The sequence below is a fragment of the Lissotriton vulgaris genome, chromosome 7 (genome assembly GCF_964263255.1).
Source record: "Lissotriton vulgaris chromosome 7, aLisVul1.2, whole genome shotgun sequence".
Taxonomy (NCBI): Eukaryota; Metazoa; Chordata; class Amphibia; order Caudata; family Salamandridae; genus Lissotriton; species Lissotriton vulgaris.
The window spans coordinates 1,249,893,511-1,249,921,428 of NC_141695.1; the positions used below are offsets into that span (position 1 = coordinate 1,249,893,511).

The 27,918-nt window shown below is 44.8% G+C and overlaps 1 protein-coding gene across 1 annotated transcript in view; it reads left to right on the forward strand.

Annotated features, from left to right (window-relative positions):
* Nucleotides 1–27,918, forward strand: part of UNC5A (unc-5 netrin receptor A) — a 909,459-nt gene that overhangs the window by 722,336 nt on the left and 159,205 nt on the right. Inside the window, exons 8-11 of the mRNA XM_086931766.1 lie at nucleotides 6,336–6,524; nucleotides 6,989–7,288; nucleotides 12,128–12,215; nucleotides 18,429–18,597. Of these exons, the coding sequence (XP_086787892.1) occupies nucleotides 6,336–6,524; nucleotides 6,989–7,288; nucleotides 12,128–12,215; nucleotides 18,429–18,597 (746 nt within the window). The remainder of the gene's footprint in view (nucleotides 1–6,335; nucleotides 6,525–6,988; nucleotides 7,289–12,127; nucleotides 12,216–18,428; nucleotides 18,598–27,918) is intronic.

Here is a 27,918-nt window from a genome sequence, read left to right on the forward strand (position 1 = left end):
ATGCAACACACCCAAAGCACCGTCAGTTAACGTGAGGGCCACCGAAACCTAAAATGCATCATCCCTGGCCTCGTCTAGCAGCAGAACCACCAAATGACCCCTTGACAATCGATATACAGTACTTTTTGGAGGATCTGGAGGATCCGAGCGAATCAGGCCCGAACAATACCAAGAAAAAGTTCAGCAGTTCGAGTCTATCAGGACGCATGCAGCTGAAATCCAAGGGCGTCGGTACCAAGCCCGCAAGTGTCACAAAGTTCAAGCACAGTAATACCATCCATGAAGAGGAAATCTCACAGTCCGGCAAGCGCCGCAGTGTTATCGGGACGGCCCGAGAAGAAGAACAGCGTCGCGTCCCTAGATTCAGGCTAAACACGCGTCCCAAAGAGCCACTCACGAGCACAACCGCACTGTCCAGGGAGGACGAAGTAACCAGGTCCCTCAGCAGTTCCCAAAACCCAGGCGGGGCCAGAGCCCTCCCCAAGGAAGTAGATACGGGCACGTCGGCACTCCATTGGAATCAGACCACGTCCTTACAGGGCGGTGAAACAACAATGGCGGCCATTCTTCGATCCAGGTCACAGGCATTGCAAATCAGGGTCTCGCGTAGATCCGTTAGGGCGGCCAAGACATCCTTGGGTGTGGGCTCCATAGTGCGCTGCCAGCACCCCAGCTCCGCGCCTATGGCAGCCGTCCAATCGGGACATGGTCCGTGAGGGAGGGTGTCAGCCGCCATCTTTGTCAGTTCAGCCCCGTCCCTCTGCACCTCACTGTAGGGACCGGCCTCGACACAGGGCGCCACTAAATGTACGCCAAGAACACAAAGTTATGAGGCGGGTTCCCCAGGGAGAGTCACCAAAAGGCTAAACAAAAGACCCTACCACTCCCTGGGGGCCGCCCGCCTGTCTCGGGGGCGATCCTTGGCTATGTGCGGGCGCGGAGTCCGGAGAGAGGGGCCAAGAGCCACACTCCCCCCTCGACTCCAGTATGCCTCGCAGGACCCCAAGGCTCTTCAAGAAGGGACCGGGCCGATGCTGCCGTCAGCGGCACTTCAAGACAACGGCACCCTCTGACCGACTCCCCACCACCAGAGGCGGCCGCTGTTGTTACAGTCGCGGCCGGCTGCCCGTTGCAAACGACACCCCGGCTTTGCACCGCACGGGCCGCAGAGCAGTGGATGGGAAATTCTCCGGATTCACAGCACACAGGAGTCTCAGGAGCAGGTGGTAAGTAAACGCTCTCCTTCTTTTATCCAAATACACCTTCGTAGTTCAGAACGAACAGCAGGATGGGCATGCAGGGCGAGAGGGCTCACGGAGCAGAGCGGCTATGCGACCATTTCGGATGCTGACTTGGCTCCTCCCTCGACTGGACTACTCTTAAGATCCCTCCTATGGGTGGACCTGGGAAGGGGGTGGTTACACCCTTTTCCCTTTGTCCAGTTTTGTGCCAGAGCTGGGGCAGAGTGCCCCAGCAAACGGTTTGAACTGGGAAATGCATGGAGCACCTAGTGTGCCCCAGGCAGTGTCTGGAAAGCATTCACTGAATGCAGTCCTCCCTGCCCCAATACACAAAAGCCTTTCTGGGGAGGTGCCAGCACCTCTTTGGACAGGAAACCTATTGTCCAGGCCTGCCCTGCCGGAGTTTCGTTAAGCAACAGGAGGTCAGACTCGTGTCTGTGGCAGCAGCATCCATTTTGTGATGCTGAGGCTCTGTTTAACTTTAACCGGGTAAACCAGTAACTGCATGTCTTCTCCCTCTAGCAGGGTGGAATGCTACCCCCGCCGCCAGGACTGGCGGGGGGGTAATATTCCAAAGTGTTTGACACCTTACACGACATGCTATGATAAAGCCAAACCAAAGTTAGCTTTAACCGCGAGGATTATAAGGCACTTAAGAGTATATGATATGGCTATATCATAGAACAGCTATATGGAGATGGTTCTGAAAGCTGCAGAGGGGCTCAGCTCAGGCTAGGGCACTCTCTCACATAAAACCAAGCACTCTGCCTCCAGGATTGTTAAGGCCTGCCATAGGAGTGACTTATAGGTGTATATGTGTCTATATGTATATATAGATATAGGTATACTATACCTAAGTAAGGGGTGATTACACCACCTTACCCAGGCTGTATGAACAGACATGTGGTGTCAGTTTGGAAGGCATACCAGGGGTGGCACAATACATGCTGCAGCCCCTGGTAGGCCTAGGGTGCACCTATGCCCTGGGTACCTATAGTACACTATACAGGGGCTCACAAGGGTGACCCAGTAACCAATCTGGTATGTACCTAAAGTAAATGGAGTCCATTTTATAGGGAAAGCAGATGGACTGGTGCCCTGAATAGCAGGGTCCCAGTCCAACTAAGTCGAAAACCAGCAAAACACCAGGAAAAAAAGTGGGGGTAACCATATAGTCAGAGTCCACCTTCCTACACTTACCATTCATGAGTTTCATTGTCAGTCTCATTTGCTGCCTACTAACCTGGCAAAGTGTGCTGGTTCACTTCCTCTTCTTTCGTCTGGAGCATGGACGAAGTATTGATTGCTTCATCTTCATTAGGGTACTTCTGCTGCTGGCGCTGTCATTTAGGTGCTATTTTTCTTTTTTATTATCTACCCCTAACTTCCTTGTTGCTTCTGTCCTCCATTATTCCACCTCACCCATGTCCATGTTGTTTGCTCTCTCCCACCCCCACTTGTCCGTGTGGCTTCCATTCCACTCCCCACCCTCCTGCAATCCATGTTGCCCCTTCCCTCTCACTGCCAACCTCCCATGGTCTGTGTTGTTTTTTCCCTCATACCCCCCCCCCCCACCCTCCTGTTGTCTGTGTTGCACCCAACCTTTCACCTGCCATAAGAAAAAAGTGATATTACGTGGCCAACTTTGGCTGTGTGATAGTGCTTTTGTTTAAGCTTTCCTTAACTACATCAGCGCACTTTTTATGGTCTGCCTTGACAGCACAGCTGTCACCAGTCACCAGACAATTATGTAAACATCACTAAAGAGGGGCTTTGGCTCCGCACATACATTGGGTGCCATGAGTACATGTTTTGATTGGGCAGACATTGGCTGCTTCTGCACACAAGCATTGAAAATGCATTAGGTCTCCCCCTCGTTTAAGTTAAAGCAATTCTGTTTGTAATTAGGTGTCTTTTTAGCTTAGCTTTTATTATTATTGTTTTTCAAACTTTCATGTATATAACATGCATATGTATGCATATATGTATATGTATGCATGCATTTATATTTGTATTTATATAGATATACAGATGTATATATATGTATGTACATATATATACACATACATATATATAAATGCATATGCATATATATATACATATATATATATGTGCATATGTGTGCGCCTAGAGAGTGGTAGAGAGAGGTAGAGGTAGAGAGGTAAAGAGGTAGAGGTAGAGGTAGAGGGTAGAGAGTAGTAGATAGAGAGGTAGAGAGTAGAAATTGAGCACTAGAGAGTGAGTAGTAGAGAGTGAGTAGTAGAGAGTGAGTAGCAGTGATTAGTACAGAGTGAGTAGTAGAGTAGTACAGAGTGAGTAGTAGAGAGTAGTTGAGAGAGTAGTAGAGAGTGGTAGAAGAGAGTAGTAGAGAGTGAGTAGTAGAAAGTAGTAGAGCGAGAGTAGTAGAGAGTGAGTAGTAGAGTGTGTAGTAGAGAGTGAGTAGTAGAGAGTAGTAAAGAGAGAAGTAGACAGAGTGGTAGAGAGTGAGTAGTAGAGAGTGAGTAGTAGAGAGTAGTAGAGAGTGATTAGTAGAGAGTGAGTAGTAAAGAGTAGTAGAGAGAGAGTATTAGAGAGAGATTAGTAGAGAGACAGGCTCTGAAGATGAAACCACGCCTCTGTCTCGGAGAGACGTCTGTGTCACTGTCCCAGGGCAGCAGCTCTAAAGAAAAGAGCGGAAGTGAAAGCACAGCGAGGCCAACAAAGGAGGGGCAGGGCCACTTAATGGATCGGGTAGGAGATGGGGGGGTTATTCTTTCACTGAGCACAACTGTGCCTTGGCTGGGGTTTACATTGAATGACGCTGCTCAGGAGTAAACACAAACAAGCCCCACAACGGTACCTTTATGTGCACTAGCGCCACGTACATTTGTAGCCACATCATTGACACAGCAATCAACTCTCGGTCTGGTCAGCAACAGGAAATGGCTCAGAGAGCACGGAACATTAAATAAAGAAAAATGCATAACACACATGAATAAAATAACCGTTTGTGGGACTGATGTGGAGGGAAGGGGGATAGACGATATTACAGCGTGACAGGAATTGAAAGGAAAAGAGGCGAAATCGCATGAAGGGGGAAACGGGGCGAGAGATTGGTATTCTGGTAGACGGCAACATTTAAGCAACGTGTCTCTGAGATAGACCAACGGAAGGGGAAACAAATAGTGCTTCCCCAGTAATTAAAGGCAATAGTGTAACGCCACGGGTAAAACATCCAATCCCGGTGGGCGTGCCTAAAAGGAGACAGGGTGGCAACAAGGAAGGATTGACATGCCTTCAGTGCAATCGTTACACTACCTTTGGCATAATTCATTACGCCAAACGACACACACAAATGAAAGCGGAAGGCGGAGCAGTGACGAGGCTTCTGGAATCGTATCGATTCCAAGAAGGCACGTATGATTAGAGCAGCGCATGCGCTGCTTACGTCAGGCCGAGACCTAAAAAGTGCTGCCCTCCAAGCAGCTGTGATCATTTTATTTATCCAGCTGCCTAAGCTTGAACTTTCAGGGGCGGAACATGACATTTTAATGCTATTGAAGTGTCTTAGATACTAGATAATGTACGTTGTTTTTCTCTGGCAGCAGCACAGATGGAAGGAGGGCAGCCATTAAACTGCAAGAGGTTTTACATCTGGTTTGACAATGCAACTGTTACTTGACCTTTTAACCCACACCAGTATATTCTAGAGCTCTTTGATTCCACAAAAATGCATATCTTTTCCCATTCCAATTTATGCTGCTGTGCAGTCCAAAAGACATTGGCAAAGCCACTAGCTCTCACATCGTCGAGACCTATTGGCTTTGCCACTGCTTGTTCAGGGTCTTTTGTCGAGGTTGCATACGAGGATTTTATCAAATGTATCAACGCTTATACATGCACACAAGAATTAGAATACCCATGTCAATATCGTTTTAGTGCCATCTGCCACTTTGTGGAAGGAGTCCAGTCCCGTTCAGTGTAGTACAGGTGTGAATATTTTTGACATGGCTGCTGTTGGTTCCCAGTCATGGCCTCGGTGATAAACCAGGCAAAGTGTGGGGCTCCTGAAAAAAGGGAACATTTCAGTGTATATTTTTTGGGTGAGAGTGACAGGTGCCGTGGGGATGTTGGGTGGATGGGGAAGTAAATGGGAAAGGGGGTATGCTTGTGCTTACTGTGTGGGCAAGGGCACACACACGCTCCTGGTTCCTAGAGGGACTGGAATATCAAGAAGATGGCCTCAGGAGCGACCTGCTTTGTATGAGTGACAACACGAACTAGCTTAGCTGCCTGTGCACTTTTGAGCTACTTGTTCTCGGTCTGCTTTGAAAGTAATTTCCGATCGAATTCAGTCTCTTTAAGGCAAGGTGCCACCTTCGAGTCGAACCACAGTGAAAAAAAGAATGTCTTTTATTTGTGCCTTCTTTATGTGAACTGTTTATCTCACCTTTGTGCACTATTTTATTTCCCATTTTTCCTTCTCCTGGTACCGTAATCCTCCCCTATATCATTCTCTTTCTCTTTCTTTACTTTATACATTTCCTTCTCTCCTTCTCTTGCTCCATCTCACTGTCTCATTTTCCTTTCCCTCTTCTACTCCTTTGCTCTTTCCTTTCCAACTGTTTTACGTCAATATCATACTTCTTTCTGCCCCTATGCCCTGTCTTCTCCTTCTATCTATTCACTTTATTGCAATTTTTTCAATTTTCCACCCTCACGATCCTATTCTTTCCCTCCTGTTAAACTCTTCATCGTATTTTCCCACGCTACACCATCGGTGCCCTTTTTTGTTTCTCTTCCAACTCACTCCTTCAATGTAAACGTGTCTCACCAATTCTCTTTTCTGTCTCCTTTTCTCATACTCGATTCTCTTGAAACCTTATTAATGTCTTCTACTTTTCTCCCACTCTCTACTTCTCACCTTTCCTTACATTCTGCCTTGTGCCGTCTTTCACTCTCTTCCCTATGTGACATCCTTTCTCTCATTTTCTCCTGGTGTTTCTCTCGCTCTTTTACCCTCTCCATCTTGTTTTCTTCTTCCTTTACTCTTTTCCCAAACCTCCTTCCCTCCCTTTTTCCTCTGCCACCCCAATCTTTATCCCATGAAACCAGTTGCTTCCGGACCGGAAGACGTGGCCCTCTATGTGGGTCTGATCGCCGTGGCCGTCTGCCTTGTCCTTTTGCTGCTCGTGGGTCTCCTGGTCTACTGCCGGAAGAAGGGGGGGCTGGACTCAGACGTCGCCGACTCCTCCATCTTAACTTCCGGCTTCCAGCCAGTCAGCATCAAGCCAAGCAAAGCAGGTAAGTCACTTTGGCACATTGGAGGGCGTGGCCGTCATGCACACCTATGCTGAAGCAACTGGCCAAGAGGAAAAATGCTAAATAACCTAAAAGATGGGTGGTTTCCATGGCCATTAGTGCTTCAGAAAAGTCAGTTACAGGCCAAGCTAGTCGTTGATATGAGCTAACCTGTTTGTCAGACTAGCCCAAGACATGTAATAGACTCTCCACCAGCCCTTTCTCCCATTAAAGGAAATCTCTGTCCAGGAAATCTCATAAGTTCCTTCTGCCTAGTCGGCCTCTAGTGATTTTCAAGGTTGTGTGAGAGCGGCCATATGCTGAGTAATGTGGCCTACTTTTCAATATATATGACGGCCATCATCCTTGAAATATTGAAGTAATCTGTGATTCATTACCCTAGAAAGACAATTTAAAAATAGTTCCTGACTGGTGTGCCCTAAAGCTATACATCTCTACCCCAACAGATGACCCGCACCTGCTTACCATCCAACCGGATCTCAGCACCACCACCATGACTTACCAGGGCTCCCTTTGCCCCCGCCAGGATGGCACCAGCAAGTTCCAGTTAACCAATGGCCACCTGCTCAACCCGCTAATGAGCGGGCGCCACACACTACACCATAGTTCACCAGCCACCGACGCGGCAGACTTCGTATCGAGGCTCTCCACGCAAAGCTACTTCAGGTCCTTGCCTCGCGGAGCCACCAATATGGCCTACGGGACGTTTAATTTTTTGGGAGGACGTCTGATGGTTCCCAATACAGGTACTAAAGGATCCATGGAATCCATTATACAATGCATGCTCTCAACGGGGAATCACTCTTTGACTCAATGGTACTTCTCCGTTATCTGTAGTTCTCTCTCATTCTTATTCTATAGTGTTGCAATTTTCTCTCTCTCGCTCTAGCTTTCCCTCTTTCTTTTCATGTTCCGTTCTCCTTAGAGCTGTAGTTCTCTCAGATATTGCTGGGTGTTTTCTCTCTGTGGAGCCTATTACGATGGCGGGTAGTCCACCACCGCTGGGCCGGCGGTGAGGACCACCGGCCCGGCGGTGGCGGACTTCCCGCCATCACCCTGTATATTCCCACCGCCAAATTAGGATGGCGGTGGGAATGGGAAAGGTACCATGGCGGACGGAAAGACCGTCAGCCGTGGTCCCGCAAGGCAGGCCTTTTCCGCCCGCCTTGCAGGAGAAGGTACAATGGGGCTATGACGGCGGTGCTGTGCAGGCACCGCCATGGGCATTAGGATGCCTGTCTTTTTTGGCGGCGATGCCGCCGCAAAAAGACAGGTGGTGAATGCCTTTGGGGGCCCGTTGCGGGCCCCTGGGGGGTGGGGGGATGTGGTGCTGCACGTGGGGGGTACCTATGGTACCCCCTTACATATGCATGTACAAGGTGGCAAGCACTGCACGGTGCCTGTCACGTTGTACATACATATGCAAAACATGGCTTTTTACATTGTGGCTGGTACTGCCGCCCGCCACAATGTAAAAATACGGGATGCGCCCACCAGTGTGGCGGGTGCATCGTAATTTGCATTGCGGGACCGCCACACCTATGGCGGGCGGTCCATTTTGACTATGCGATGGCGGGCGGAATTTGTCCGCCCGCCATCGTAATCGGCCCCCAAGTCTCTCAATCGTTTTCCAATTTTTGTCTCTCTTTCTCTGTTTTTCTTTGTCCCACTCTGTCTCTCTCTCTCTCTCTCTCTCTCTCTAATTCTCCACCTTCCTATGCTTTGTGGTGTGTTCTCTCTAGTAGTTTTGTGCGCCCTGCAGCATCTCCCCCTCACTCTTTCGTTCTCTCTCTCTGTCTGTCTCTTCCCCCTCTCTCTCCACATGCCACCCGCTCCTTGGTTTTCCGTTTTTCTCTCTGCATACATTTCTGGCTTGTTTCATTCTCTCTTTTTCATAAATATTTTTTATTGAGTTTTCATATGGCAGGCAGGTAACTACATGAATTAAATATCAAAAGTCTGCAAAGAATAGGAATAGAAAAGAACACAATTCTCAATCTTTTTCTGGTGTCCTCGAATTATACGGTAGTGTTAGCATATTTGGGTTCCAGGAATTATTGAGCAATGCGACGATTCTGGAAAGGGTTATAGGCATCATTATGAAGCCTGAGGTGATTGGAAAGTGTGCCTGAGCCGTTTTGAAATGGGTAAACGCGGAGCACCAGGAAGTAGTTTGGAGTGTAAAAAAGAAAACAAGGGAAAGAATCAGGAAGCTTTCAGGAGAAAGTACCATAAAGATGTTCACAGTAAGGAACATATAGGGGGTTATAAGAGAAAGACTCAAAATGAATCGAAGAAAAATAAAGAGATGCAAAATAAGTGTTATGGGTGTTGAAGTAGAGATATTTAACATTTAGTTCAAAATGCCATCAATAATTCAAAAATTCTCAGGTTGTTTGAAAATTTGACATTTTGTAAGAGTATGTATAAAATGAGAAAACAGTCAAAAATTAAACGTGTAACTGTGGAAGAACATGACCATTTTTATAACTCAAGGAGCTCCAGTGTCTATGGGACAAGTCTTTTTGAGGTCTGGTTCATATTCATCTCAAGGCTAAAGAGTCTGTTGTGTGTTGAGTTTGAATAACAATTTATTGGGAATGGGAGGAAGTGTTAAAAAGGCGGCAATCTGTGACGCAATAATAGGAGGAGAAAGTTTAAGGATAGCTGCTGACTCATGCTCACCTTATACTATTTTAAATGAAGTGTGAAAGGAAAAATTGGCAAGAAGGTCAGGAAATGGATTGTCAGCATGAGACATAAGGCCAGAGCGTTTTACGGAGGAAGAAATTGAAATGCTAGGTTTTCAATAACTAGTGTTCAAATAAAATTACAGAAGGGCAAAATGCAAATCGTGTTGCGGATACTGGATCTTCAGCTCTGGGTTGGATGGATCAGGGTGCCTTGGATATCATTCTGAAAACAAATAACCCAGCTACAAATGAGAATGTGCTCAGAGGAGAAGGGTTTTTTATGTCTCAGAGAAGCAACTCGGCGCTCTGCCAGCAGTGGACGCAAAAAGTGTTTAGATAAAGTGCAGTGGTGCAACTGGGTGGGCGGAAAAACCCTCTACCCACTCAAAAGTATGTCAGAGAAGTACTGACAAACCAACAAGTATTTACAAGAATACCCTATGCACACAACAGAGGAATCTTATACATTTGTGTCTATATGGAAACACATTAACAAATGAACAAAGCCAACAGAAACAAACAAGAATATCCTGCACGGTATCGTCACAGTTCAGTTCTTTAATTTTTTCAGAAACCACCAGCCGACACGTGTTTCATCGCTTTTGGAAAGATATTTCCGCGAATCCTCAGGGCTGAAAAATAGATTGCGTAAAAGAAAGGAAGTCGCTCCACCGGTGATAATTCCGACCCGGCAGGGCCCTTGACCTAATGTGTGTGATCCTGGAAGTAACAAGCTGCCAAATACGAGTAGAAATCAATGAGTGTGTTTCCAAGTCATATATATCGTCGATGAGTGACCAGATTAAGCCATGGTATCCTTGTCGAGGAGAATCTTTGAGAAGAATAACGTTCCCTAGGCGTAGTCGTAAGGACTGTGATCCCGGGAGCAGAGAACTCAGCGTTCACTCAGGACTGGATAACTCCTAGACAGTCTTTAATTTCTAGTTGTGAAACGGATGTCCGATCAATGTAACTCCCGGGTCACTGTGTTCCAAGGCGACCCGAGAGTTACACTGATCGGACATCCGTTTCATGACTAGAAATTAAAGACTGTCTAGGAGTTATCCGCTCCTGAGTGAACGCTGAGTTCTCTGCTCCCGGGATCACAGCCCTTACGACTACGCCTAGGGCGCATTATTCTTCTCAAAGATTCTCCTTGACAAGGATACCATGGCTGAATCTGGTCACTCATCGACGATATATATGACTTGGAAACACACTCATTGATTTCTACTCGTATTTGGCAGCTTGTTACTTCCAGGATCACACACATTAGGTCAAGGGCCCTGCCGGGTCGGAATTATCAATGGTGGAGCGACCTCCTTTCTTTTACGCAATCTATTTTTCAGCCCTGAGGATTCGCGGAAATATCTTTCCAAAAGCGATCAAACACGTGTCGGCTGGCGGTTTCTGAAAAAATGAAAGAACTGAACTGTGATGATACCGCACAGGATATTCTTGTTTGTTTTTGGTGGCTTTGTTCATTTGTTAATGTGTGTCCATATAGACACAACTGTATTAGATTTCTCTGTTGTGTGCATACGGTATTCTTGTAAACAAATGAGAATGTACTGCAAGTTAAGAACTCATCAAAGAATGAGAATTGGAAAGTTAGAAAGTTTTACTCTGTTGTGTCATGATTCTCTATCTCACTACAGCATTGTACTCCTTTATCTTTTGTTCACATTGTGTCTCTTGCAACCTCAATGTTGTGTCTCTTTATCTCCTAGCAGTGTTGTAGCTCTTCTCTCTATAGTGTTGTTTTCCCACTCTGTTTTTTGTTTGTAGTGTGGTGGCTTTCTTTCTCTATAGTGTTGTGGGTCTGCCTCTTTTCCTGGTGTTGTCTTTTTATATCTCTTTAGTGTTGGTTTTCTAGGGGTGGGTGGTAAAATCTGCTCCACCAGCAGAGTTCGCAGAGTTTTGCCACTCCATGCTCCTTTTGGTGCATGCAGTTCACAAAAATTCCGCCAACCACCAGCAGAGCAGAGTTTACCAGTGTATTAGTGTGCCAGGAGGAGCATTTGCAGAGTTTTGGAGAAAGGGGGTTGGATCTCCAATAATCTCTCAGCAGTTCTGCCGTGTGGAACTTACTGGTGGTAACAAAAGGAGTTCTTGACCCCCAACGACCCTCAGCATCCAAGGGGACTTCATTCCCCAACAAGTAGTGCACCAGGAGGTGTGCATGCAGAGTGGTGGAGAAAGGAGGCGGGGCCTCTGACAAGCTCTCAGCAATCTCGCTGTGTGGGACTTACTGGTGGTAACAGGAGGGGTTATTGGCCCCCAACGACCCTCAACTTCTAAGGAGACCTCGTCCCCCAGTGAGTAGTGTGCTAAGAGGTGCGCTCGCAGAGTGGTGGAGAAAGGAGGCGGGGCCTCCGACCAGCTCCCAGAAGTCTCACTGTGTGGGACTTACTGGTGGGAACAGGAGGGGTTCTTTGACCCCAACGACCCTCGGCATCCAAGGGACTTCATTAGGGGTGGCCAAGCACACTCTGCCTGCTCGCGGAGCTCGGCGAAATTTGGTAGAGTTTTTCAATAACTCCTCGGAATTATGCGGAGTGAAGCTGCTTGAGCTCTGCCCATGGTTCTCTAGCTCCTCTGTGTTGTGGCTGTTATTCCACAGAACTGTATTTGTCTATCAAACATGTTAAGAATCTTTCTCACTTTGGTTTTGTAGTTATCTCTTACTTTTGTCTTTCACTCTCCCTATCACCCCTTTTTCTGGTTATCGCTATCTCTCTCACTCACCTTGTCTTCCTCTATAACTCTCTCTCTCGCCTATGCTGTTTTTCTATCTCCCATGCTATTATTGTTCTTCTGTTGTAGTCCAATTTTGCCCTTTTTTATTTGTGAGTTTTGCTTCTAAGTACTGTTTGTGTTTTTCTCTTGAAGGGATCAGCCTTGTCATTCCCCCTGATGCCATTCCACGTGGGAAGATTTATGAAATCTATCTAACGCTGCACAAGCAGGAAGATGTGAGGTATGCGCATTCCCCTGGTGGGCTGTGAGTACATGACTGTGTTAGTAGTAGGAGACAAGGGTTTCAGAGAGCAGGTTGCCCTGGGGAATTAATCCATCGCAAGAGCAGATGAGCTGATCACTGCTTCACCTATTCTACTGGTGGGTACCTCAACAACACTCTCTGGTAGCTGACATACCAACAACATACCCTGATACAGCAACGTTTTACACATCATCCTCAATGCTGTTTCGTACTACCTTTAGGGTTCAGCCCATTCGTCAAATCAAAGCAACATATTGGGTCCCATGCATTCCATCTCTTTGTGCCATCATCACCCCTACTCTCTTTATCTGTAGAGAACATTAGCAGAGTTTGACGCAAGAGAAAATCTCTCCCTAAAGGTAACTGTTACTCACCAGTAGGGGGCGTGAGAGGATTTCACTGTCTATAGTACATGCTCCCTCCGTACTTGACTGCTAACGCCAGTTACCTCAAGCCCATGGGAGAGTAGTAGTTATTTCCTAACGCATCCTTAGCGTTGTAGTCCATATTTTTAGGCATCTGATTATTCTTTCCCAACTGATAGATGTATATTTTTTTATTAAAATGGATGCGCCTATCATTTCAAGGATCACACGGAGAGGCTTGGAATACATGTAGAACAGGGCAGGTGCTAAGACCAAACCCGGCGGTACACCACAAAGCATGAAAGTTGTACCCCAACATTTGTTTTAATATACCCTCTGTGTACTATCAAGTAAAATTGATAGCCTCACTAACATGATGCGACATCTATTTCTTGCTTTATCAAACCGTCACTCGTTTTGCTTTCAGCAGGCTGTTTTTCTACATTGACTGACAACTGGGTTAACAATCTGCATACTGTTCCGAGGAGTAACCTGGAACCTTGTGCACAAAGAGCAAGACTCTACCTCTCCAATGAGAATAATCAAGACCGCATAAAATTCTGAATCTCAATCGTCTAACTCTCATTTAGCGGCATTCGATATTGGTGATACTGTCGATACTACGGACAGAAGAACTTCCTTGCTTTCTACTACTTTAGCGTTCTCCGGGGATTCTTTTACTCAGTGCAGGGAATCTTTTTTGGTTACCTTAATAGTCATCTTTCTAAGTCTGGTTATTTGGGTCTTAGGTTTTTTGATTAAACAATATCTTCGATTCAATATCATCAGATTTGCCATCAGAGTCAAGCTTGTGACTGTCCTTAGCGGTTTCTTTTCATGTGTTCCATTAGCTGGAGGAGATCCTGATGTATTTCTGCCCTACTTTTGAGGTTTGCTCATAGGCCTCTCCTGAGGATTACACTTGATTGGAAAACTGCGCAGGTATTTGTTTTTGTCAAGTCAAGAAATACCATTATCGGGAATACAACATTGTACAATCATTCCATAAAACATTTTAATAAATTCTATAGGTACCATTTTGAAAAACCATTCTGTATTTACCTTGAAAAATTAAATGTATTTCAATTACTGCAAACTCATAAAGTGCAACATGCCACACCTCACTTCCTTACTTTGGAATAATGAAACTATTTTGTTTTAAATATGTTGACCTCCTTAAAGTGTATATTGCTGTACAGCTCTTTTTCTTCCTATTTTCCTGGCAGTTCCCAGCGTTCATATTTTAGTAGATCCGTCTGACTTTGAACCGACTAGTGAACAATAATCCAGGCTGTCTTGAAGGTGACTGCCCCCTCGGTAGAAATATAGACCCTCATTAGGAGTTCCAGATACTGAACTCTGGGGGAAGGGTGGATACTACACTGGGCCATAACAAGTAAGCTGCTGTCTTCAGACCCAGTCATTTCAGGTCCAGAGCCTGAGGTTATCATATCCAAAATCCAGATAATCTCATATTTTCAGGATTTTGGTATGGAGAAAGTGGCTGCAATAGGAGAATTTGAACCTTTGGTATCTCCAAACCAAAATCTAGTAAATGTGTAATGAGGTCCCTAGTTCATTCCTCTTCCTGATCCTGGTTGGAGAATAGATGCTCTCTGGTGGCATGATATGCAATATCTACTGGCTGTAATGGAACGTGGCAGGCGGGACTTATAACGTCCAGAGTTACACGCCTGCTTGCTTCCGAGGTAGCGCACTGCATACCTCAGATCACGTAAAGTTTGTGCATCTCATTGCTGGTGGTGACTGACTGGACAATTTACATGGTGGCCCGACTTTGTATGCTTCCTGACTTCCTTCCTTGTTTCTGTTATGAAGTTTTAGACCAGGGTCAACCACCTTCACAATTTTCAGGTATATACTTCTAGATCATACCATCAGGAGAGAGCCCTGAGATCTGAACTTCTGCATCTCTTCTGCATCCCAAGGTCCGACGAGGTGGTAGGTCGTTTTCGGTACAGACGGCCATTCATGTTCGCATGGCCGAGTCTGAACAGGGCTTCAGGAAAGATTTTAAAACGTGGTTCTTCAATCAGCCTTAGATTGTATTGGTTGAGTCTATTCTTCAGCCTGCTTTGAGCGCCGGGACGCTTCAGCCGAGGCAGCTGCGTGCTGTACAAATGTCTTTGATTGATTGATTGATCATATATTTACCGAGCAACCATTCTATATCTCATGGTTGATGATGATACAATGGTTATTAGAATTACTTCTCTACCTCTCTTTCTCCCTATTATCATCTGTCTGTCCATGATTCTATCTCTGTTCCTAAACAATTCCTATTTCTCCATGCCCAAGTTTCTTCTTTCCCTCGACTCCTCCTTGCTTCTCTCATGCTTTTCTTACCTCTTAACATACCCCTCATTTTTAAGCGATCAACTTGCTCATTGTCCCTCATCTCTCTCATTCGTTGTCCCCTCCTCTCCAACTCTCAATCTTTCTTTCACTCTCTATAGATACATATATCTATACATGTCTTTGTATAGCTTTATTTCTCTATATACCTTAGTCTCTAAATGTCCATTTGCCCATGCATCTGTCTGCGTCACCCTCCATGCTTCTCCCTCTCGTTCTCTCTGTTTCACCACCTCCTTCATTCTCTCTTCATTCTGTAGTTGTCCAACTATGCATGAGCCGTTCCCTCTCTGCTTCTCTCCACCCCTCTCTCTATCGCTCTCTTTCTCACCCATCCACCTTTACCTCCTCTCTGCTTCACTTCTCTCTTTCTGTTTCCTTTCTGCCTCTTGCTTCCCCCAGGTCTCTTCCACTTTCATCCTTCCTTCCATTTTCTGCACCCTCTCTGTCCATCTTTCTAAAACTCTTTTTTTTAATTTATTTTCAAACCCCACCCCCGCTCTCTCGCGAGGCTTCCCCTAATCAGAGCAGTTCAGAGTTTATTACACCAGCATCAGCCAGCATGAAGTTAAATTGCCTTTACACGTTAATTAAATTTCTTTATAGGTCAAACGTGTCAATCAGTTGCACCACAATGAATGACGGCTTACCTCCTCTTCCTTGGCTCGATGGCATTTCTGTGCTTTTTCTGTCTGCCTCTTGGCCTCAACTCCTTATTGTCCACTTGTGTTACAACTATTTACTTCGCCTACACGGTGGGGTATCCAGGAGGGTGGGCCATTCAGAGCTGAGTGTTACCGCCCCCACACAAATCGGGGAAGCATTTCTCTGCGCTTATATTTCAAAGTTGCATTCTCCCTTTCATGTCCTTGTTTCCTCCCTCCACACCTTTTCGCGATCTCTCTTCTTGTTCCTTCATGCTGGTCTACATCCTCTTCCTCTGCATTCCCACCCGCTCCTCTGCTTTCTGTCCTTGCCCCTTTCTCATTGTTTCACTGCAGCCATCTTATGTTTACTTTTTAGTTTAACTCATTGCCCCTCCTGCCCTTAGCCAACCAAATTCCGCCTTTCACGTGAAAATTCTCCCTCCCGTGTTCTGCACCTCCTCTCCTGGCTTAAACAAGGTGGTCTCCCTCCATTCCATGCCACTCCCTTCCTTTGGAATTCCATTTCGGTCATTGTTCGCCTCCGCATATTGAGTCTTTGCGTGTTATGTGTGGGGAGTTCGTGTTCATCATTTGGCCCCGTGTCTTTGCTTCTAAGTCGATATTCAGTCTTTGCTTTTGATTCGTCTTTGAATCAATGCTTTTATTAGTTATTGAACTTTTGTTCTGCTTTTGGCATTGGGCTTTGGCCTTTGTTGTGTTTTGGGTATTTGCTATTCAGTGCATGTTGTGTTTCTGCTTTGCTTTATAATTTATGTCTTTACCCTCTGTGGTGTAATTTTTGCTCCTTTGTGTGCTCCTCCGGTTTCCTTTCAGTGTTTGGGTATTTATTCTCCATTTGGTATTTGATATCTTTGCATTTCATTGTGCATTGGATGTCTACACTTCCACGGGTTTAGCTTTTTATTCGTGTGCAGGTAAGGGGGGGCGGTGAAGACTGAGAAATAAAGAAATGTCTCTCAGTCTATATAATATTGATTTTATATTCAGTAATCACTTGCAGAGTTCATTAAACACTAACTATTTACCTTCATTCTTAGGTACTGAATTAAGTTTGTTTCTCATACACTTTTTCCTTCTTAGAAAGTTTATTTAATCGTAAATTACTTATACATAGTTGAGAGATGGCTTTAACTTCCTTATCCGAAGTTGCATTTTGGCCACAATGAAAGCATGAGTCCTATATGGTTGCTTAAATAGTGTGATTGCATCATATGGTTATTAGGGCTTTATTCTTTGCTTGATATTGTGCTTATGCTATCAATGTGGGTTTTACCCTAAGTTTCATATTTCTTCCTCGCTCTTTCTTTGAGTTGACCAATTAGTGGCTAGGTATTTTGTTGGGCTTTTTCTTTCCACTGGACATTGGTTGTTACTTGGGTTTGGAGTGTTTACTCTTCATTGCTTGTTAAATCTTTACTTTACGCTTTCCATTAAGGACTAGTTTTTTCTATCTTTTTGTATACAGGAATAGTGCTTTCGATTGGGCATTATTTACCTATAGTATTGAGTCCTTAGCTACGATTTGGTCATGAACCATATGTTCAGTAGTGGGTGTTTCCTCACACATTTGCTTTCCAGGGATGAATAGTTCTTTGTTCTCAAATCGGTGCTGAGTATCTGTTGTGTAGGCAGTGGGATTGTACTCTGTACTGGTATTGGTCTTTTTTTCATTTCCATACTACATGGTATTGGGTCTCTTCTGGTCCACTGGGTATTGGGACTTTACTCTTTATTGAGCATTATGCCTCTAATTGTTCACAGTTGTAACAATCATCCAATGTTCAGTGCTTATCTTCGTTTGCCTGGTTTACATCTAGTGGCTAAAGAACTTTGCCGTGTTTGAGTATTCAATCTTTGCTTTTCTGTAGGATTGGACATTTACCTTTAGTGGTATTAGATCTGTGCTCTTCGTTGTGTGTTTGTGATTGCTTTCCATTCACCAATTGTTTTTCACTCTTTATTTGGTATAGGGTTTTAGTCTCCTTAGGCTATTTGACTGTTGCTCTACTTTGACCAATTGGTTTGGGGTTTTGCTCTCTGTAGGACATTGTGGATGTGCATGTTTAGGTGGGGCATTTCCTTTTCATTGTTCATTGTATTAGCTGCTCTGTTTAGTATTGAGTATTTACTTGCTACTTGTTACTGAATCATTGCACTCAGTGAAGTAACTTGTCTTTGGTCTTCATTTGGGTGATGTGTGCTAACTCTTTTACCTTTTATAGGGCATTGATTCTTCAATGTATTTAGTTATTTCAATCCTGCTTAGTTACCTTTTGGATCTTTATACTTTGTTGTGTGTGGCCCATTTACTCACTATTTGATATATCCTATTTGCCTTCATAAGTTATTTACTCTCCATATAGTATTGTCTTTGCTCAACTTACACGTTTGGAAAGGCCGGGTCTTTTCTTTGTGATTGATATTGAGTTCTGCTCTCCACTGTGCTTCTTATCAGATATTTGACATTTGCGCTCTGTCAGTTATTGGATTTGAACAGTATTGAGTCTGCGCTCTTTCTTTTGGCATTTGGTATTTGCTTTCTGTTACTTTTTGGCTTTTGAACTCATTAGTGCTTGTGATTTGCAAGGCATTTGTTATTTCTTCTTTGCTCTGATGTGAGTTTTGGTCTGCCCCTGTAATAAGAAAACAGAGGGTCTCTATTCTACCTACACCATTAGAGCTCTTTTGTACTTTGAATTTAACTGTACATTCCTTCTTGGCTTTAAGTACAGTTCTGCTCACTCCTTTCTGTCCCACTTCTCTTTGTTTCTATATTTGAGGTTACCCCTAGCTGGCTGCCAGACCCTCCTGAGCCCGATAGTTAGCTGCGGCCCACCAGGAGTCCTGCTGACCCGACCTGTCATCCTGTCCATGGACCACTGCGCGGAGGCCAGCCCAGAGAACTGGGCCCTGCGGCTGAAGAAACAGTCATGTGAAGGCACCTGGGAGGTGAGAGGTTCATAGAGACCACTGATCAATGCCCATTGGAGATATTCAATTCTTCTTTATCATTAAAATCTGTTTTAGATTGTTTTACACCTATTCGCTTGACAAGACTTTATTACACATTTTAACTATGAATACACTGTACTTTTTAGCATCTTAAGGAAAATCATCATAAACATACACACTTCATTACTCACAAGGATGCATGTAATACACCCATTCTAGTTTAGTCTTCCTGATTTAAAAGCTGCTTGAAAAATTCCTTATATGGCTGGGAAATCTGTGCCAACCTGCCTTCTATTCATGCTTTTTCTGGATTGCCCTGGTTTATTTCCACCCAACCATCTGTCAATCCAATGTAGGTGCGCAACAATTGTGCTGACTTTCAGCCACATGTCTCCAGCCTGTGCTGGGCTAGAACTCCATCCAAATGGTGCATCCACCCCGAATTTTACCCACACTCGGGCACACTTTCGTAGCAAGTTCTAAACATTGTAGCAAACTGCCTGGCACCTCTGCCCCTTTGACTGAAGCCAAGATGAGTTACTAGCCCCTCAGGATTGCAACCAGCGTAGAAAAAACCTTGCTCAGGAGTATTTCACTTAGCGACTTCGCCAGGTAAAAGCTGGAAAAGTGTGTTTGTTTCTTTTTAACTGGGCCGCTTCTTATTAGCCTCACAGGCACTATATAAGACTAGAGATGCTGAGATAATTAAGGACAGCCACACGGTTTCTCCTGGGCTTAACACCAGTCAGTGGGTCATAAGTGATTTATTTATTTGTTCCTTACTGTATACATGCTTTATTTTTGTTTCATGTTGATGTTCACCTGCAGAAGATTCTAGAATAGTCTCTTTATTTTTGTTGTTAATCATTTTCACTGCCCTACTTTCCTATGGGTGAATGAAGTATTGGTTATTTAAAAAAAAAAAACTCTAATAGAACGTTTCAGCCGCCCGACCAAAGGTTGGTGGTTCCGACCACACAATTATGATGTGACTGCCCATAGGGCAATCGGAAACATCCAATTTGCTAGGGCAGCTTGTGTGGCTGGCTGAAAAGGTCCGCTGCACAAGTTGCCATAGCAAACCTCATGGTATGTGCCTCACTGTGAAGGGATGTTTAGGGGGCCCCCTATTGCGGAGGTCCAGGGGACCCCCAAAGACACTTTCCAATAGCCTTTTCATGTCAGTAAGGCTGACATGGAATGGCTGTCGGAAAGTGCCATCATAATCCAGATGGCGGAGCCAAACCTGACTCTGCCGTCATTTCGGGATTATCGTGGGTTCCGACACACCAATGGGCTCCATGAGCCCATCAGAAGCGCCGGGGACAGTCGCTTCGCCTGATGCCTCTGCCCGCCGCATCATAATGAAACAGGCGGCTCGCAATGTCAGATGTCGGGCGGACCGCAACCGATGGTTGGTCGAATGCGGTCCGCCCGACATCGTAATCAGGCCCATAGTGTGATAACTTGAGACAAATAGCATGTGATATCCAATACTCTCTACCACCCACTGTAGGGCTAGGCTACTTATCCTTGCGACCCTTGCTCCTATCAGAGTCAAATTTGTTATCCAACTGGAGTGCAAGAGTGTTGCAGTCCCTGGATCACCAGTGGTGAATATCTGTATGACCATAAACATTGTGCAGGTACCCCGGACTGTGCCGGGCATTAGAGAACTCCCCTCTCATCGAGAAGGATTATGTACACTGCCTGGCTCTTTTCAGAAAGGTGAACCCCAGTTTCAGCCTTAGTGTACTGAGTAGCAACTAGCATTCAGTCCAACACACCCACCACATCAGATCCACTACACCACATATTTGAATACTTGTTTGCAAACATCCTCATTATGACAACATTAGTAACCTCTGTCATCCCATAGACATATTCCCTAAATTACCGTCTCTATTTCAATTTCGAGCCACCACCTTCCTAGATCAAGCCTCTATGCTTTTAAATCTCCTTTTGGTCCTGTCCTTCATTTAATAGCAGGTGCTAATGTTTGGTAGCATGTTTAATTGAGAGTTCTCTCATGTGTGAAAAAGCCTTTGTTGCCTGGCATGGTGAGAGTTACACTGTGGTAAGTCCCTGTTTATTTGTCTCGTTAAAATTGTTCACTGTCTTCATTTGAGGTCTCCAGCTCGTGAATCTGCTGTCCAACCACAAGGAGGCCATCCTGCTCCTCTCCTACGGCAGCCAATACCCTTCTTATTATTATTAGAAACCCCCAAATATGCCAGAGATCCATAATGGCTCTCTGCTTGTAACCTACCTCTAGGCCTCATTTCTCCAGGTTGCCCTGGTCTTAGCGGTCACCCAACCCTGGCATCTTTAGACACTGTGGGAACGAGGTGTTGCACTTTGGTGTTCGTCCCTTTTTGTGTCCTCTCTTGTTGGTAATACATGTGTGCATGCTGATATGTATTGGCTTTATTCGGTAATGTTAGTTGGCATGGCACCAAGGCCCATGGCTGCTGTCAGATTGTGAGTCTCCAGTACCTCTGCAAACAGTTTCTAGCTAAGCCACTTTTTGTCATCTCACCATCTATGCATCTTCCCAACAAAGTCTCCCTGACTTCCCTAAGTGATCACAGCATAGTTCTAATTCTGGTACACCCATGGCAGGTCTTTTATTATCCCAATTCTACTTCTTGGTCATATTTTAGACCTATGACGGACAAGAGTGTAGCATCCACACGTTTGGCTATTACTTCTGGATCCTCCCTTGATACTTGTCCTATCAAACGTTTTAAAGGATTATCCACCACATTTACTCACTAATAACAACAATTTTATCATATCTCCCTTCTCAGTGGTATTGTTCCCTCCTTCTGTAAAACTGCTTTAGTCATCCCACCCTTTAAAAAGTATATTTAGATCCTAGTACCTCTTCCAACTGCTGCCCTATTTCCCTTCTTCCTTTTTGTAACTAAAATCTTAGAGAGTAGGGTAAATACACAGCTAGTTCCATATAGTGAGGAACATTGAGTCTACAAGAAATATCAGTACAGTTTCAGACCCTTATTTAGCGTGATCTTGGATGGAGGGAGCTCTTATCCTCCTTGATCTGTCAGCAGCCTTTGACACAGTCTCACATGGGTCCATCTAGAATGATTATGCAGTATTGGTTTGTGGAACAACCCTCTACAATGGTTTGAATTCTTTTCGAAAAATAGAGCACAGGCTGTTCAGATGGCTTCACTCTGTTCAGAATTTAAAGATATACCCTGTGGGGTCCCTCAGGGATCTGCCTTCGGTCCTATTCTTTCTAAAATATATGTTGCACCATTGGCAGATCCGATTGCCTCTTTTGGGTTCCAGTTTTATGGCTAAGCTGATGACAGCCTGGAGGGCAATCTCATACAACTTCAAGATCAATTTAAGAGCTGCCTGGCGCATGCTTGCTGGATGAGCACAGAACCTCCTGCAGTTAAACTCATAAAAAACATAGGTGCTGATGTTTGGAAGTCCCTCCGATTGGCCCCATGTGGTGGCCCCAGACATTGGGCGAGTGCCTTAAACTGGCAACTTGTTCCTGCAATCTGGGTGTTTTATTTGATAATAAACTTTTCTTTGAACCACACATTAAGAAGCTAATAGCCACTTTTTAACAATGATAGAATTAAAAAAAAATCTAAAATGTATTCTTCAATACTCCAGGCAGCTGTTAATACTAGCCTCGATTCTCAGTAGGTTAGACTATTGCAATGCACTGTATGTTGGTCTCCCTGCTCATCTAATGCAGTGACTGCAGTTGATTCAGACATGGCTGCCAGACTGGTATTTGGTATGTGGAAATTTGATAGTGTCTTGATGCAGTTACTGACTCCCAGTTCGGAAAAAATGCAGGTTTAAGGCTTTTTGCATGTGCCACAGGGCTATTTATCCAGCATCTCAAACCAATTACATCTCTGACATGTTTTACAAGCACACCATGCCTAGACTGTTGCGCTCGGCCTCCGCCTGTTTGAATACTGTACCTCAACACTGGAGGACAATACTGAGAGGACGTGCTTTTTCGGTTATTATATAGAACAGATGTGGAATAAACTACTGAATGAGTTATGTTTGAAAACTAATCTTTTTAAATTTCATAGTTCTCTAAAAACCCATCTTTTAGTTTTTTAATGTATTTAGATTTCTAATAGTCCTTTCTTTTTCATGATTTCTTGTTTTGTGTTGCAAAGTGAGTCATCTTATCTAAGTGCCAGGACATGCTCAGGTAATCTCACACTATATGAGATCAATAATATTAATATTTTGCCGCTTTAAAAACTCACCTTAGCTTCTGTGTTTTCACATTCTCTATACTGTGGGAAGCTGGGCCAAGTCCAAACAGGTGCCATATTACTGTAAATGTGCATTTTCATTGTTTTCGCCAGGCACACCTTTAAAAAGGTGCACCGAGCGCAAAAATGAAAATGCGCCTTATTACCATGAATGCGGTGCACCCAGGGAAGCCGCGAACTCGCACTGCCTCCACGGCAGCGCATTACTGTGAAAAAAGGAGCCGCTGCTTTACAGCCGCTTAGTGTTTTCCACTGTGCAGGTGGCAACCCTCCTGCACTTTTAAAGGGGATTAGAGATCCTCTTGCAGGTGGGCCTACAAGGGGATGTCTGGGGAGGGGGGGGGTCCATAGGAACCCCTTTCCCCTGCCAGACGGCTCCCATCAGGGGCGCACCTAAGTTGGTGCACTGTCAGTGCACCTCCTGAGCGTGTCCTTGCCTCTGCACCCGTGTCTCTAACAGCGCGTGGGTGCTGAGGCATGTACTGCAAAAAACAAGGAGAGAGAAAGAATGTCGAATTGATCTCATCCACTAGCGATTGCTCTCGCCAGATTGCAGTCCATTGTTTTCACCCACTGTGCCTCTCTGGGGAGTGACCAACCATAAGGAAATCAAACTTATTTCTGCTTCATTAGGAATACTTCAGCCAAAACTGTCAGACCCATTCCACTCCAGGCAGAAACACGAGCAGCCCCAGGCTGCTTTCAGCTGACTTAGACCTCAGAGTGAGGTACATCCTGAATTCTGTGGCACAGTAAGCATAGACATACCCATCACACTTAGAGCATCTATTACAACAAACAAGATGGTGATAGAATGAATGCATGACATAATTTCAGGCTCTGGTAATTACTTGGGCTGCATTCCAGCATACTACTTTTTTCCCCAGCAAACCAACACAGATAGACTCTAATCATGTTCCAATCGGCCTTAGTCCTGCTCCAGTACGAGCAGTCAAGACTGAACTGCCAGTCCAGACCCCTTCGGAATAGAAGCACAATCCCCCAGACGGGTCGTAGCCTTGTTAGTCACTGATTGCGTTTCCATTTGGAGGGGACCTGGTCTGGCAGTTCAGAATGGACTGTACGTATTGGGCCAGGACCAGGATGGATTTAGATATGGCTGTTCTCTGTCTAAAGTGAAAAAGCGGGCAGTAAAGGGACAGACTGGACTATGGCACTAAATAATTACCGGTGGCTTACATTAGTTGAAGCATTCCATTGATCACCTTAATGTTCTTCTCATTGCAACACCCCCCAAGTGTGACCAGTATGCACAGTGTGAGCCCTGTGCTCACTGTGCAATAGGTTTCCCATATGTCATTCAGTATGTCAAAATGCCAGTTGTTAATGCCTTCAATTATAGCAATGACGTTGATGTTCAGAGCTACACAGAAGGAGCAGGCTAAAGTTCTCACCCAAGTATGTCATTTACTAACTGACTTTGAAATGCAGACAAGTGTGAGTTCCACAAGACAAAGTTAGAATTCTTTGGCCATATCTTTTCAGATGGGGTATGACACCTGATCCTGCCAAAGTACAAGCCATGTCAAATGCTGATACCCCACAAGATGTTTCTATGATACGTTAATTTCTTGGTATGGGCAGTTACTGTTGAGATACATACAAGACTTGGCTGCCATAAGAGCTCCCTTACGAAAGTTAACAAAGAAAAATGTTTCATTCAGGTGGTCACAAGAATATGAGAGAAGTTTCAAGAAAATTGAAGAAGTCATTGAAATTACTACTGAAATTGCCTATTTCAATCCAAAACATCTTACAGAGATTGTTGACACTTGCCCAGTCGAGTTAGACACTATCCTGGCACAAAACAGCAGACACCCCCATGCTTGAAGGCATATTGTTGCATATGCCAGTGGAAGTTTGTCCCAGACAGAATGCGTTTACTCTCAATCCAAGAAAGAAAGTTTGGCCATGGTATGGGCTTTTGAACATTTCCATGTATTCCTGTATGGAAAGCCTTTTACGCTGGTAACGGATCATCAAGCTTTATTGACTGTCTTTGGCAATCCAAACGCCACGATGCCGTCTTGCAGTGAATGGTGGGGACTCTGACTACAAGAGTATGATTATACCATTTTGCATCATCCAGGGAAGGATCAAAACTCTGCTGACTGCCTATACAAGGTCAAGGTACTCCATCCAAGATGGCTGAAGCCTACATTCATTTTATTGTAATATCAAATACACCAGTTGCCATATTGTTAGCCCAGATCATCACTGCCAAGACCCATGATAGTGACATGTTGAAGTTGAAAGATATAATTAATTACACATCAGTGAGGAACAAGCATACTCGACCCCTCACTAATGATGGTGAGTACCAAAAGTACATAAACGTTAAAGATTAACTGTCCATAATTCAGGAAGGAGTTATACTGTGAGGGTCGCGAATCCTAATTCTGGAGAGTTTGAGACAGAAAATAATTAAAGTGGCTTACCAAGGACATTGTGGCATTGTTGCCACCAAGAGAGCTCTCTGAGATCAAGTTTGGTTTCCATATTTAGATGAGACAGTTGAAATGGAACTCAAGGCCTGTCATCTATGTATCTGCCTTTCTACAAACATCACTCAACATACTCTTACCATGTCAGAACTCCCAAAGCATGCATGGGAGAGAATAGCCATCGATTTCTTTGGTCCACTCGATAATGGACATCATCTGATGGTAATTGTACAGAAGTACTCACGTTCTCCATTATTTGAGGCTCTCTCATCCACAACTCACGAGCGAGTCATTGAGAGACTTGACAGCATCTTTGCAATGTGGGGCGTTCCAGACATTTTGAAGTCTGATTATGGCCCCGCCGTTCAACAGTCGAGAATTTAAGGATTTCCTGGAGCATCTGCACATAAAGCATCAGAAGAGTACATCTTTTTGGCTTCAAGCCAACTGACTCGGTGCCAGTTTTATGAGTACGCTAAAGAAAGCAGTACAGCGTGCAAATCTGGAGAGGCTCAGTTTAAAAACTATTTAGAATTCCAACCTATGAGCCTATCGTTCAGCACCTGACTCGACCACAGGTGAAAGTTCTGCAACTTTGATGTTCGGGAGAGCAATGACAACCAAGTAACGTCAATGGACCAACAAAAGAGAAGGAAGTGAAAATGCAACTCGGATGAAGGACTTGGTTATTAAGAAAAAGATATGAAAGCCTATGCTGACAAGAGGCAACATACAATGACATTGAGTTTAAGACAGGAGATCTGGTGTTTGCCCGACAACTGCAAAGGAGAAAGTCTGATGCTCCATATGATGCTGCACCTTTCCATGTTATGTCAATTAAGGGACATATGATGACTGTCCAGCGTCCTGGAAAGTCTGTTACCAGAGACTCTTCTCACTTTGGACTTTTGATCCATCGGTCTTCTAATTTAGATGGTGAAAGAAAGACTGAACTTGGAAACTCAGTGACTGCTGTTACTTCTTCACCATCTTTGAAAATCTCTGACAGTGCAGATGACAGCTCCCAGCTTCCAGTAACCAGATCAGGTTGAATAATTACAGCGCCAAGAAGGTTGTTTGAAGAAATGTAATTGTATATATATGCCGATTTGTAAAAAAAAAAGTACTTTTTTTAACAGAAGGGGAGATATAGTGTCTTGTGATCTTTTATGACGGAACCCTTTTAGCTCCTAGCAGACTCCGTGGCTCTGTAACTTGGCTGTCAGAACGCAATGCCGTGAAAGCTTGTTTTAGAAAGGTGAGTTTGCAGTTACATGCTGCAGAATATAGGTGTGTAATATTAAATTCCGTGTGTGGCATAGCCATTGGTGGGTACCCATGTTGGGAAGATGTTACCTTGACCACATCTCTCTGTCCAGACCACATCTCTACCTCTACCACTTCTCTCTCTCTCTCTAGACCACATCTCCACCTCCACCACTTCTCCACCTCTAGAAACTGCTCTTTCTCTCGCCACCACATCACCTCTAGACCACTGCTTTATCTCGAGACCACATCTCCACCTCTACACCACCGCTCCTGCAGCAGCATTGCTAGATGTGGGTGACAGTGGGCAATGTGCTGTGCACAGCTACCATGAAATGCTTATGATATTGCTCGTATCGTGGTCTATGTCTGAGTTTGGACCATCATTAACGCATATCCTTTTGATCGTGCAGTACGTGAACATGTAGGATGATTCCGCATGTTTTCAGTGCTTCATTTCTGCTGGTGTTTTCAGGCAGTGTGCACCCGAACTCTTTTTGTGGAACAAGATTCCTTTCTCATCATCAGACTCTGACCCAGAACAAGAGAAAGGCAAAAATGATGAAATAATGTAGAGTATAGGGAACAGGAGCAAAGGGCCTATCAGTGATGAAACAGAACCTGCAAGAGTTGGATAAAGAAGCAGGAAGTGGAGGGAGGTGGAAGAAAGAGGCATGAGGTGGAATCATAATTAAGCAGCTTAGCGTTCGAGTATTCAGCAACCCCGATGTTCAGCAACGCTGCGGGTGGACTCCTAAGAGAACCTTTAGACCACTTCACAGTGGTTTGCTTTTTTAAAAAAAAATGTTATTACAAATTAAACACTGGGAGTGGACTTGACCAGAACAGCACTGGCTTCATTAATGAACCTGCCTGCAACTTGGCACTGAAGCGTTAGTGGGAAGAGCATGTTGTAGTGCACGACAGTGCCCTGCAGAGCTGCCGGCTCCCCAGCATGCCATCAAAAGCAACGTGCGGCTAGTGTATGCTTTTTAATGAGTCTCTGTAGCATCACTAGCTTCACCCTACTTGGCTTCTTGGAGAAAAGCCAGATTCACATAGATTATGGTGGAGTCTGAAACTCAAAGTGTAGGCAGGCAGTGGGGGTTCTCCTTCTGCTGTTAGACTGAGGAGATTTTCCAGAGGATCCTGAGTAGTGCTGTACCCTCGAAAGGAACCAGCTTTCTTTGACCAGTGGACATGAGCCCCCGCGTCTCGGCCCACCAATGGATGCTCTTGAGAGCGGTTTTCCTTCATGGTATTTGGTGTCACACCCCTGATGACGTGAGTGGTCCAGTGTC